Here is a 14,027-nt window from a genome sequence, read left to right as displayed (position 1 = left end):
TGTATCAATTTCTTTGTTACACTGTAGGTGATTTACTCAATCAATGGTTTACTAACTCCTTCCTTAAATATATTCAATTGAAGTCCCTGAATATGTTCTGATCTAATTTCTAAGAAAGCGATCATATTCTTTTAAGAAATCTTAAGCTGTATCTGAAGTTGTTATTCTTTATGTGTTCGATCAATATATCTCTAACACGACACGTTCGTATTATGTGACGAAAAATAAGGTCATGTCCACTAAGCGATGTCAACATTTGTTTACTATAAACTTAAACTTGAACTATATAAACATGTCAATAGCAATCAAACGAATACAGTAGATAAAATACAAATAAAAAAAAAACAGTCCCTGTATAATAGTTACTATTATAAAGCAAGTGATAGTGTATTATTAATTGACGCAAAGCATTAGAATTTTATGCTCATGAACAATGTCCAAAGATAATAGTGAAAAAATAGAGAAATTGAAATTAACAACGCCAAGACGACATGTTAAGAAGTATATCTCACCATTCCAACATAGAAAAGCTAGTGGGCTAACATTAATGAACAACGGTAGATCTTCTTACAATAAAAACTATAAAGTTAACAAGCGTCCTTTGTCGAACGGACAATACAGACAGTTGGCCAGGGAACGGCAAATAGATAATATCCACCATGACAGTTCGCAAACCTTAAAATGGATGGGATCCTTTATATCTAGAGCTAAGAATGTACTAAAGACATTAAGAGAAGAGGATTTGCAGCTACAAGAACAATTATATGAAAATTCTAGAAGAAAAGAACTACGCAGCATGCATATTCAAAGTATCTTGGATAAAAATATTGATAATTATGAAAGTAAAAGCACTACAGCTTCTTCAGATGTAAAGGAAACTATTGAAACTTCTGCTGATATTAGCAACGACATGAATGAGTTAGAAAATGAAATAAACATATCTGCAAATGATAATGCGTTGGTTATATTGACTGACTCAGAACCTGAAGAAGATCAAATTATAGACGAAGATCAACTTGACATTGAGGAGGAAGAACAACATGCTGCTACTGATGAGAGCCAACCAGTAGAAAAAGAAGAAGATGTGGATATATTTGGTGAAGAAAGTGAATATAATTCCGATCTATCAGCAAATGAGACACCAGAGCTGACCAATTCTATAGAAGAAGCTAACGAGTTACTATCTAGTAACGAGTCAATAATTTATGAAGATGAGGAAGCTGCTGTTCAATTAGATTCGCAAGCTTATGTTTCTCCAAAGGAAGCTCAAGAAGATTCATATGTTGAACATAAGACATCGGAAGAGGGACAACCATCGGAAGAGGAAGATAATATATCTATTGTTGATTCGAACAACTCAGATATGTCACGAGAGGAGGGCGAGGGCTATTATAACGAAGAGGATGAGGAGAAGGAGTATAGTGATGAAGACGAACCTACGTCTCAGCAATATCAAATCAATATAAACATAAATGATAATGCAATGCAATATCCAATGATGTCTCAGGAAACAGTTAATAATAATGACCACTTTTTACAGTCAGATATCCAAAAGATTGCTCATCAGGCAATTTTTGGAAATTCCCATGGACAAGATCACCTTGGTTATAATTCTCAAACTGGGGATAATGGTATATCTAATGAGGAAATATTACACGGAAGTGCGCAATTTTCGTATTCTGAAGGAAATCATGATACCTCCAGTGCAAATTATGAAGATGACTATGACGAAAATGTTTCACAAAGTGATAATAGAACCAACATCTCAGACGAAGACATTGAGGAAGAACCTGAAGTAATATATCAGGTCCATCATGATGAAGAGATATCAAATGTCAGTGGGAAAAATAAGGACACTGAAAAGAAACATGATGATGGAGATGAATCAATTGAAATTGATGTTGAAAGTGAAAACGAAAGTAAGGAAGGCACTAGCATGTCTGATGAATATCATTACGATAGCGATAGTAACCAATTAAATAATGAAATAACTGAAGTATCGAATGAGATACCACATGGGGGTCAGTTATCAGGTGGTGTGCACTCCATTGCGGACATCATATCATCCATCCCCCACAATATTGTTCTTCATTATGATAATCCTTCGATTCCACTTGAATCAAACGAAAGGGAAACAAACACTGAGGAAAATATTGATGGAAGTATAAATATTGGTGAAGATAGAGTTGTTGACAACTTACCTCTCTATAGTGATAAGATATACCACGAAGTTCATGAAGAACATCCTGAAGATCATTTAGAAGAAGATGACGATCAACAAGGATATTCTAATGTCTTATTAAATAATATTTCGAATGCAGAACAAGAATCACAGAGTTTTAACCCTGTTGTTAAACAAGTGGTGGGAGAAAGAAAAGGAACTAATGGAAATAACACCCTCGGAAAAGCTGAAACTTCTAACCAAACGCAGGATATATTTTCCAAAAACACATTGGAACATTTTGATGTAGAAAACGATGAAATTATGGAATCTACACATGAGCAAAATGAACAAAAAGAAGCATCCCCTGTTTCTGTTGCTAGAACCCATACGCATGCTAGTTTTGTCAACGATGACACTTCTATGTATTTTACGGTTGACGAAGGTAATACCAGTTTATTAGATACACATGTAGGTCCAGTCGTTGAAGATCATCCAACAAATACAGAAGAAAAATATAAAATTGAAATTTCAGAGTCTATTTATGACTTGTCTGATGTTAACCAACGTTCTGTATTAGGTGAAAATGACCTTAAATATTCATCTCCCTTTGGTTCAGATCCATTTTCAGTCCGTAATAATGTGAGTGATGTGAAATCACTTATAAAAGAAACATTACGTTCGATTACTGAAACTGAAGGCACTGCACAAACTCACGTGAGCCAAATGAAGGATGACATTCAGGTAAAAACTTCTATTGAAACATGTGTTATCAAGGATAATGGCGATATCGCTTCCAAAGACGAAGTTAACAACACCGATGTAAACGAACTTCCTCTCACGCAATATAATAAACTGGAAGTTGATAATTTAAATGAAGGACATTTTCAAAATTTCACATACATTCCTCATGAAAAAGATGATTCACAAGTAGTAGAAAATGCGATTCCTCAAGATGAAAATGTACTAGTTTCTTCTCTTTCCGATAAAGAGGAAGAAACCCATGGTATATCCCCTCAGAAAGATATGCTTATTTTGTTAGCGGATGTTGCACAAAACGAAACAGCTGAGAAAAAGCGTCTAGCGAATGATTCAAAAGCTAAATTAGAAGCCCATTCACAACTAATTTCAGTGGAAAATTCAAAAGGTGTAATTCAAGAATCTGATGAAGGTGATAATGCAGCACATTCTGTAACATCAAGAAATGTTATTTCGGAACAAATCGAATATGATAGAAGCAGTGACATTAATATTGAAGAAGATGAAATAGATGATACTTCAAGTGATGCAGATGATGAGATGATAACAGCTCTACAAGATGAGGAAGAAAATTATGATATATCACATTCCGAGCACAATTTGGAAATTTTACCTGGCGAAGGTCAAGCTATGAGTCTCTCGCCTGAACATTTGAACTCACCGGCGTTTCACATTTTGGGGGAGGCAGTACATGCCACGAATATTCTTGAAGCTCAAATTGAATATCCAACTCCAATGGAAAGTGCTGCTTCTAGCGATATAAGAAATGAGCCTGCTCCGTTGGAGGATAACAATGACGAAGAAATACCGACAGCAGACAATGGTATTATATCCGAAGAACCAATTGAGGAACGTGAATCATTTACATCTTTAATGTTTGAAGATGAGAGTTCTTCTGGAAATAAAGAAGGTGGTGATGATATTGATGTTGAAATGCTAGACTCATCCGATGTTGATCTTGGTGAAGAATTACATGAGCAAAAGAAACAGAATATTGTACAAAAAATATTTAGAGCCCCTTTGAATACAATTAAATATATTGCTGGTAACTTTCACCGTATTACTAATGTTACAGGGAACTTTGTTGATGAACTCAATGCTTACCCATCTGAAAGTGATGCTAATGGTAGCAACAATGAAGGTTCATCCCAAAATACAGGTGATAGCGATAGTATGGGTGGGGATGATATAAACGGCTATAGTTCTGGAGAATTAGACCCAAAATTGTTAATTACTTATGGTTCAGTTTTAGATGTCAAGGATGATTCATTGCAAATTGTAAACCCAGACAATACTCATAACAGGGATGCTTATGAGGATGTTGAAATTCTTGACGATACAGTAAGCGCAATACCTGAAATGTTATACCAATTGAATAAACAAGACACTTCCAATAAAAATGGAACACCCATTGCAGACTTTACAGAAACTTCTGAAAAGAATACTAGTCCTCAGTTATCCCATAAAGAATTAACAATACATTCATTTGAACACTCTGAAGGTATTGACAATGCAGCAATATCAACTGATGTTATCAGTAATGATAATGGTGGTACCCAATCTTCGATGGATTTAGACTCTAACCCTCCCTCGGATGTGGAATTAAAAAATCGTATACAGATCTTAGAAAAGGAAACAAAAGATGAGTTGATACAGAATAATCAAGACAGCGTTATTAAACCTAGCAGTGGCTTTGAAAATACGTATTCCAACGATCTTAAACAAAGTATTAATATTCACAGAAGTAATGTTGATAATAATAAGGAGCTGGGTGATCTTAACCCAGGTAGAAGTGTCATTGGTGATGGTACATCGGTGGAAGGCCCATTTGGCAATCCAATAGATAACACAACTACCGATGAAATTGAAAATGAAAACATTAATACTAGTCACTCTACAGAGGAAAGTACAGCTCATGAAGAACTAACAAATACAGATCTTAGAATAAACCAAATCTCCGACGAAGATACAGCACATGAGAACACAGCTAATGAAGGACATGTATCTAATGCCGAGGATGAAGATATGGAGCAGGCATTTGTAATAAATCCTAACGTTACCGATGATAGTACTGCGAACGAAGATAATGTTAATGAAATTAACCCTAATCACAATCTAGAACAAGGTAACAACCAAGAGATGGAGAGGGAAAATACTACTTCACATGTAACTACCTTACCAACTTCTTATTTGGAAAGTGATATGGCAAATTCTAATCAAGAACAGTCTGCTATTGTTTCGACTGCAGAAATGTCAGCTTTATCAGATGTATCCGGCGATGATTCAAAATATTATGGCACCAGGAATGTTCGAATTACTCTCAGCTCTCATTCTAATGATGAAGAGTGCAAAAGCGACAACAGTCAATATAAGTTAGAAAAGGAGCCAGAAGTTGATATGGATGATTTTGCAATCAATAATCAACAAGAAAAGAGATTAAATTTCTCAGCTCCGCTAGCTAATGAAGAAGAATTAACAAAAAATAACGATGAAATATCTAACAACCATATATCTACTGACGATCTAGAGGTGATGAGAGATGTCAAGGAACAAAATGTAACTGACGCATCTGATACATTACCGAAAGAACGATCTCTAATGGATATTAATGTCATACATCTCGATGATAATGAAAATCAGGTTCAATCATTACCAGAAAATGTATCTAATATACTTGAAATTCAAAATGGTGATACTGATCATTCAAATAATGATGTAGATGATAATGATATGCAAGATAAACCAACTAAGGAAGAAAATCATGAATCAAAAGAGCTGGATAATATACTCGCCCCATCTATAGGCAATTATTTGATGCATAGGACAGAAGAACTAGATAATTCAATTGACAAAAAGGAAAACGAAAGGTCTATTAATATCGATGTAGAAACTAATCAGCCTGATAAATTAGAGAAAAATGAGAACGAAGAAGTAGATGTTCAAGTTTATGAACAAGTAGATGAAGAAAACGTAGAAGAAACGAAAACAAAATTACCACAAGAGTCGGAAACAGGACAAATTGGAGCACAAAAAGATATTCATGATGACAAAGTTAACCATGAACGTGAAGGAGAGCACTCTCTGACTACTGAAGATTCCAAAGAGGATAAACCATCCAAAAAGAAAAACAAAAGGAGAACAAGAAATTTCCGGAAGAGGAAGAGAGCCATAACTGATAACTCTTCTTCTGAGGGGCCATTTAAACGAACCAGAAGAGGCGTTCTGGAGAAGAAAAATGTCTTTGAAAGAAGAACAAGATCCTCGAAAAAATGAAAATGGACTAGAATATATAATTTGTAATAGTTAATTAATTAATGTACATGAATTGAAATATTAACATATTTTTCTTAGAAGGTTCTTCTACTAAACAAATATCTGCGTGTTGTATTATAATTGTATAATCAAACGACATTCGAAATTGGAGCATACATCGTATTAAAAAAACTAATTTTAATATTGAACATGAACAATTTCTCCCTTTTCATTTTAGCCACCGGAGTTGTTATTAGTTTCAACAATATCGTTTAAAATAATTTTGATTTAGGACTGCTAGTATCGGGCGACTCCTTTCGTATAATGAACTTTTCTAAATCCGGAAAAGCGATCGATGAAAACGAATTTCGAGAATTATCTTAAAGATTTTAATTATAAAAGAACTGATCTTTCAATATTGAAATAAATGAAAAATCAGTCTTAGTGGGTCAATGTGTATTGACAACAGTTAATTAAGAAAAGATGAAAGGCGTGAGGGCTTTCAGTGCTCCAGGTAAAGCATTGCTAGCTGGTGGATACTTAGTATTGGACCCCAAATATGAATCATTTGTAGTGGCGCTATCAGCACGTATGCATGCGGTTGTGTCTTCGACAACAGTTCCAGATAATGATAATAAGTTAATTATAAATGTTAAAAGTTCTCAATTTAATAATAATGAATGGAACTATTCTGTATCAAAAGATCAAGGTTATGATCCTATCGAGAGAGATGGTAAATCCAATCCATTTATAGAATTCACAATCTCCAACGTTTGCAATTATTTTTCTGATAATGAATCCTTTGATAACAAAATCACGATTGAAATATTTTCAGATGCTGAGTATCACTCTAAAGAAAACTCATTGATTATGAGTAACAACTATATGTCATTTCCTTTCCATAAGAAGAATATTCAAGATGTTCCCAAAACTGGGTTGGGATCGTCCGCAGGGTTAGTGACAGTACTGACAACCGCCTTGAGCTCTGTCTTTTTAAAGGACTTGGATGTGTCAAGTATAAAATATCAACATACAATTCATAATTTAGCACAGATTGCTCATTGTCAAGCTCAAGGGAAAATTGGAAGTGGATTTGACGTTGCTGCTGCTACCTATGGTTCCATTATTTATAGGAGATTCCTGCCAGAAATAATATCTCAATTACCTGAATTATCTGTGGATAATTTTGAAAGATATCACAATGCGTTAAAGGATGTAGTTGATACATGTAATTGGAAAATGATAGCATCTCCAACTAATTTACCTAAAGGATTTAAACTTATTATGGGTGATGTAAATACAGGTTCTGAAACAGTTAAACTTGTGCAAAAAGTCAAGAAATGGTATGCCAATAATCAACCGCACAGTTTAGATGTATATAATTGTATTGATGAAAACAATATGAAGATTATTCAGCTTTGCAAAACATTGGATTCTTTGAGTAAGACCGATACAGTATATTATTCACAACTGTTGGAAGGTCTTTATAATGGATATACTGATGACTTCAAGGAATTGAAAGAGTTTAAGCATGCTTTTTTGACAATTAGAAAGAACTTCCGTTTGATCTCCAAGGAATCAGGTGCAGATATCGAACCCTCTATTCAGACGGAGCTTTTAGATAATTGCATACAGATAAAGGGTGTTTTGGCCGGAGTTGTTCCTGGAGCAGGTGGTTTTGATGCTATTTCATTGATTGCAAGTGAAAATACAGATATTGAATCAGAAACTTCTGGATTAACTGCTTTTTCTAACGTTTCATGGATGAAACTAAAACAGGCAGAATGTGGGTTGATGGAGGAGGACCCGCAACATTATATAGGTTTACGAGCTGCTCATTAATAGTATTAATATACATATTCGTATTTGTTTAAGCACTCTTAAACTGTTAGATTTACGGCAAATGAGGTACCATCCAAAAAAAAAAATATTATTAAATGTATGTATGTTAATGTGAATGTATAAGTTTATGGTATGTACTCCAAAAGAAAGTCATTGGTACTTAACGATTATTCATCGAAACTTCGCAAAATTTGTTTCATCTGCTTGGTATTGAGTAAAGTTTTTAATGGAGTCGGTATAAAACCGAATTCTTCAGCATCTGGTAGAATATCTGGTCTGTATTTGTCTTCGATAGTTGTTAAAGTCCAATCTGAATTTCGAATAGGGCGTTGTATAGGAGGAACTAGACTACCTGTTAGTTCAGTGATAGCCAATCCAACATCCTCGTGAACAGGTGCACCTTCGATATTCTCGTTTAAGTTAATTCTTGGGTTATTTGCTATTCTAGTCGAACGTCTTTCAGAAAGCCTTTTCTGTGAAGCAGATTCCGTTATATGATGTTGTGTAACAGTCTGCCTCCTTCTTTTGTTTGGTGGTGTGAATGGATCCATTTGACTAGAGGAGTCTTGCCATTCATAATATTTTTCATGTTTCCTATAGTAATCCTGATAAGATTCATATTTTAAAATAGATATTTCAGAGGCCATACTTTGAAGAGCTTTATTAATCATATTCGTTTTCCGCTGCAAACTATGCAGTCGTACTAGGTATCCACCATCACTCATTGAAGTTACAGTTCTTTTTAGGATTTATTTAATGTTGAGTATGAGTGGGGATATCTTCTGTTCGTTATTCACTTTTCAAACTTTGCTCTTTATATCCATGATATGATATATGTCTCAAATGTCATCGTTAATTATCTCTCTTCATTTTACAAAAGCTGATTTCTAAACATCGCTTTTCTCGTAAAAAGGTAATTGCGACAGTAATAACATCCAAAATGAATTTTAGAGATAAATATATATATAATGAATATTTAAATAATAAAACAGTAAATAAATAGTAGTATTTATATCTTTAATTATTGTCTAATAGAACCTGTTCATCTGTTTCAGTTGCGCTCGCTTCTGTAGTTCTCTGTTTTAATTGATCTTGCATGTATTTCTTTAATGCCCATCCGAATATTATAGTCATAGTAACTAACATTAGATTAACTGGACGAGGGTCCATGTTAAAAATCTCATGAGTCCATTGATCTAATAAATTCTGTGATATAGAAAACACACCACATAGACATGTTAATAGTCCGTAAACTGTACCAAATGTGGTGAATCCAAACACCTTTGAACAGTAGTCAGACACAACTGTATAGTAAAACGGTCTGTAGACGGCAAAAAGCATAATTCCAGATAAATTAATAATAAAAGAATGTGTTATTACTCCCGACAAACCTACGAGGGCACTGATGTAAACTAAAAGTTTAATAACATTTATAGTTGTCGTATTATCTAGAATCAACCCAATAAATGGAACTGCTCCAACTCCTCCTATTGGTAACAAAATATCAAATATATGATTTAGAGTTACAGATCTTTGTTTGTCATCCAACAAATATTCCTCCTGTGCTCTTATGGTTGCTATGAAGTAGTTGATTCTAACCATTATGATGGCTGCAAACAGTACCATTAAATAAAACCAAGGAGATTTTATTTGTTCTAATGCGGTATTCTCATGTAAAACTCCAAATATACCGCCTGTGCTTTCCTTAAGTCTTGATTCTGCAACAATTTCCAAGTTTGATTTGCGACGTTCAAGAAGCGGTTGATCTTCATTGAAAACTTCGGTATAATTATCTGGTGTTACCTGTCCAACTTCAGTCACAGTTTCATCATTGATCTCATTACCGTTTTCGTCTAATTCTTCAACTCCTAATTTTGCTACGGTTCCAAGTGTTTTATACGAACTTCGAGGCATAATTGTGATCTGACAGATAAGGATAAAGCATGGTACTATCATATATAATTTGAAAAATCTGGACAGAGAAAATTTATTTTGAGAAGTTTTATATACCAGACGATACATCAAAAACAATGCTGATGAACTGTCAAAAGAACCTGTTAAAATGGCTAGAATCGAACCAGATCTCTTTGGGAAACAGTTGGCTAACTGGAAGCATGATATGAATACGAAAGGTCCTGCAATTGCAAGTGCCATATAACCTAGTAAATATGGATCAATGTAAAATTTTAATATACTAGCATTCGTAAACATCAAGCAACCTGTAAATAAAGTAAATGACCCAATCAAACCACATATACGGGGTCCCTTTCTATCGAGGATATATCCCACAGGCAAGGCCATCATATTAGTTAGGGCAGAACTGATAGTAAACATCGAGTTCAATTTCATATCTTGGTCTTGGCAAGGTTCATCATGATTCTTACTGTATTCCGAGGGACACAGATCGGCGTATACTCCCTCTTGGATCAACACTGGTTTTAGGGCTGCAAAACCAAAAATAATCCCTGAAGCCAGTAAGCACCAAATACAGGCACAAACTATTTGGATGATATGTCTCGAATGAGGTGTATTCATACTTCTAGAGCTGTTAATCTCCTTACTTCTGTTTTGAATCCATCATTCGACACATGTTATATTACATAATGTAAGCAGCTTTCGCTTATTTTTTAGGTGAAATATTTTCAACTTTAAAATAATAGCAAATTTGAGCCATACGAGTTTTTATTCTATCTATTTATGTAGTATATATATCAAGTGAAGTCTACGGGAAAGGTGAGGAGATGTATATGGATGATGGCCTATTGAGGTATTACGTCAATTTAATTCTCCACTTTCGTTACTATTCGTACCCATTCAACGACTTTCTTAACAAACCCTCTGGAATTTGGAATAAAATGGCCACCACCATGTACCAGTATTGTTCTTGAGTCTTCAGAACACGAGTTATATAAAGCCTCTATCTTCCAAGGTTCAGTAATTGTGTCTAATTCACCTTTTACGTGTAAGGAAGAAATGCCGATAATATTATTGTTATATTGCTCTTGATAAACTTCCGGTACAAATCTAAAACCACTGAAGGACATGAAGAATTTCAGTGGAGGTTGTTCGTCAAGAGTCAGTCCCAGTAAACTATTGAAGTCCGTCATGAGATACCCTGTAACACCTGCACCTTGACTAAAACCGACAACACCTTCGAATGGTCCATTTTCACAAACATAATCATGTAAAAAATCAATTGTAGTTTTAGGTAAAAAGTATGTATTATTCACTTCGTCATTTTCAATCCAAGCAACTACTTCATTAGAATTGGGTTCAGTGGCAACAGATTCTAGCAGGTCAGTAGGTACATCTGCAGCTGGGTATCTATTTGGTGCTGTCGGGTAAAATAATTCGTAACCTAGTCCTTCTAGTGCTGTACGAAAGTTCTTAGTTTTGGAGTGAAAATATGGACCCGTCTGAGCTAGTCCATGTAACATAAGTATCCTTTTAGTCATTTTTATTAGTGTTATCTTGTTGTATTGTTATATCGGTTTATTTGTGTTGTGATTGACTAAGATTCAATTTTTTACATATGCTACTTATTAGAAATGACCTCTTTTTTGTCGTGTCACTTCAAAAGCATTAATTGATAATAGTTTCGATATAATTGTCATTTTGTTCTGTCATGAATATAGAAATTACAAAAGAGCTCTAATGCAACCTTGGAGTGTTTATTAGGTCGATATATGATGATATATATAACTGTTATGAATTATCTTTTTTTACGTGCTAATAACTGAGCTAAGACGTCTGTTTTGGGAGTCTTACTAGATGTTTTTGATTTAGGTTTGGCCTTCGTTTGAGAGACTGTCCTCTTATGATTTTGTTCATTCGGTTCAGATCTGCCCTTCTTCGATAGATCTCTTGGGGAAAATTCCGAATCCTCATCATTATCTTCAGAACTATCTGCATCTATTATTATAGCGTCCTCGTCACTATCTTCTTCTTCAGATATCACAATTGAATCTGATATAGGGGACTTTTTGGCCTTAGTATTTCTTTTGGGAGTTGCTATAATTTCTGTTGTACTTGTCTTTAGTCTAGCGTCAAAGGAATGTTTGAAATCATCATTCGTATCATCCATGATATTGTCTAAATTTTTAATATTTTGTTCAGTTGAACGTTCAGTAGTGGACAGTTCGTGTTCACCCGTTTTCAAGTTTAATGATGAAGAGTTATTTACTATGTTAGCCTTCTTAACTTCCTTGACTAAACTTTTAAAATCATCAATATTTTCGTTCTCAAGAAAATCCTTATTGGAGGACAATATCTGAACCTCATTCTTTATTTCATTATTAATAAATTCCTTCAAGGCAGCCTTTTCATCTTTGTCAACAAATTTCTTAACAGCCTCATTCATTCCCACTTCTGGTAGTAACGATAATTGCATCTTCCCAAGTAACTCAGAAATTAGAGTATCTACATGTAATTCACCACCATTTGCATTCAATACTCTTTGGACATCTGATTCATTGAATGATATATCATTAGAAGATTTCTTTTCTATCGTTGAAATTGTGTTCTTTTTCTTATAGAATTGTACAACATTGTTTGTATTTGCGACACGTCCCACAAATCTGTTGCTAAACCTTCGAGGGTTTTCAACTTGGTAATCTAAGGTGGATGCACCTTTCTTACCGGATGCACTATAATTAACACGCAATCTTATCAGCGGTAACGGCAACGTCGAAAGCAAATCTTCTTCTTCTTCTTCTTCTTCTTCTTGATCAAATGTATTACCTAATCTAAGCTTAGTCTCTTCATTAGCTTCCTCGATCATTTTTTCAACTTCAGATATCAAGTATTTAGAAATAGCATCTTTGTCGTGGGGTCTTAAATAGTCAACATCTTGTAAAGTAATATTCTTCATTTTAAAGGTTCTGATAGTATTTAATGATATTTTTGTCAATTCAGGTGGTTTGCCATCTGTAATCTCTAAAATAAATACAGATTTTGGTTGTGCTTCTGCATCACATAGGGAAGTTGCAACAGATGACCCCGGTTGGAGAACGTCGAAATTCTTTGTTGGATTGTGTACTAAATGCGGTATACATTCGTGTTCATGGCCCCATATGACCATATTAAGGAAATCTGGGAGAAATTGTTCTGGTAAGAAAGCTGTGTTTGTATGACCTGTGTGGTTTTGGTGAACACACATTAAATTGAACCATTCCGATTCACGAACAGTCGGGACTTCAAATTTAACACCACCTTCTTTAAATGTCCTGAATAATCTTTCATCTCTGACAGATGCCAATCCATATAAGGCTAGTTTTGTATTACCCTTCTGAAATAATAACGGTGATATCGTAATTTTATCAGATTCTAATACTTTACCATAATGGTTCATTAATCCACTAACATGTAAAATATCCATTGGACACAGCAATGCATCACCTGTGGCATCGTCGTGGTTACCTGATATTCCAAACATAGGTATGGATATATTGAAATTGGGATCTTCATAATTCACGTTGGAGAATTCGTTGTAATGAAATACCCGTGCTGGATCACTCAGCAATTCTAACTCGCAGGGACGATCACCCATACACGCCAATCTCAATGACTTGAGAACTTGATATAAAGATTTCTTGCTAGGTTTATTAGTGTGAAACAGGTCACCAGATTGTAAAATCATGTCAACGTTGTGGGTTTTGGCTAGCATCATGATTTCATGAAATGTCTTCCAACTGTCATCACCAGTGATGGGGTCGCTCTCGTTGTAACCTACATGGTTGTCGGTGGTAAGAAGGATACGGATGGTGTCTTCACTTGGGATATCCATTATTCCCAATATTATTATATCTTTATGTTATTGGACGTTCTTGTGTTGTATATATAGTGTACTGAATTGGATCGTTTTTACGATGCCCTAAATAGTATGGTGCAGCATTTATTTAGCGCTCTATTTTCAGAATGTACTTCCATTAAAATTGCGATTACAAGATTACTGAATTCTGAACCTGCAGGGTCGATTATCTCGAGCTACATAAAATATCGAAACTGGGAATAT

The 14,027-nt window shown here is 34.6% G+C and overlaps 6 protein-coding genes across 6 annotated transcripts; 2 read left to right on the top strand and 4 right to left on the bottom strand.

The window, feature by feature from the left end:
* Positions 1-433: 433 nt before the first annotated feature.
* ESC1 (Esc1p) lies at positions 434-6,193 on the top strand (the record flags this gene model as incomplete). The annotated part of the gene is made up of 1 exon (XM_041548789.1): positions 434-6,193. One exon carries the CDS (start codon positions 434-436, stop codon positions 6,191-6,193), a length of 5,760 nt encoding a protein of 1,919 aa, XP_041404723.1.
* Positions 6,194-6,655: 462 nt separating this feature from the next.
* Positions 6,656-8,014, top strand: ERG8 (phosphomevalonate kinase; the record flags this gene model as incomplete). The annotated part of the gene is made up of 1 exon (XM_041548788.1): positions 6,656-8,014. One exon carries the CDS (start codon positions 6,656-6,658, stop codon positions 8,012-8,014), a length of 1,359 nt encoding a protein of 452 aa, XP_041404722.1.
* A 167-nt stretch (positions 8,015-8,181) lies between these two features.
* Positions 8,182-8,739, bottom strand: KABA2_02S01980 (uncharacterized protein; the record flags this gene model as incomplete). The annotated part of the gene is made up of 1 exon (XM_041548787.1): positions 8,182-8,739. The coding sequence occupies one exon, from the start codon at positions 8,737-8,739 to the stop codon at positions 8,182-8,184; it is 558 nt and encodes a 185-aa protein (XP_041404721.1).
* A 292-nt stretch (positions 8,740-9,031) lies between these two features.
* On the bottom strand, positions 9,032-10,549 carry FMP42 (Fmp42p; the record flags this gene model as incomplete). The annotated part of the gene is made up of 1 exon (XM_041548786.1): positions 9,032-10,549. The coding sequence occupies one exon, from the start codon at positions 10,547-10,549 to the stop codon at positions 9,032-9,034; it is 1,518 nt and encodes a 505-aa protein (XP_041404720.1).
* A 245-nt stretch (positions 10,550-10,794) lies between these two features.
* FSH2 (putative serine hydrolase) lies at positions 10,795-11,469 on the bottom strand (the record flags this gene model as incomplete). Its single annotated transcript, XM_041548785.1, has 1 exon — positions 10,795-11,469. One exon carries the CDS (start codon positions 11,467-11,469, stop codon positions 10,795-10,797), a length of 675 nt encoding a protein of 224 aa, XP_041404719.1.
* Positions 11,470-11,726: 257 nt separating this feature from the next.
* On the bottom strand, positions 11,727-13,799 carry MRE11 (MRX complex nuclease subunit; the record flags this gene model as incomplete). The annotated part of the gene is made up of 1 exon (XM_041548784.1): positions 11,727-13,799. The coding sequence occupies one exon, from the start codon at positions 13,797-13,799 to the stop codon at positions 11,727-11,729; it is 2,073 nt and encodes a 690-aa protein (XP_041404718.1).
* Positions 13,800-14,027: the final 228 nt, after the last annotated feature.

The sequence above is a fragment of the Maudiozyma barnettii genome (genome assembly GCF_903064755.1).
Source record: "Maudiozyma barnettii strain CLIB 1767 genome assembly, contig: KABA2_02, whole genome shotgun sequence".
NCBI classification, from domain to species: Eukaryota; Fungi; Ascomycota; class Saccharomycetes; order Saccharomycetales; family Saccharomycetaceae; genus Maudiozyma; species Maudiozyma barnettii.
Note: the sequence above shows the minus strand (reverse complement) of the source record. Positions and strands in the feature narration are given on the sequence as shown.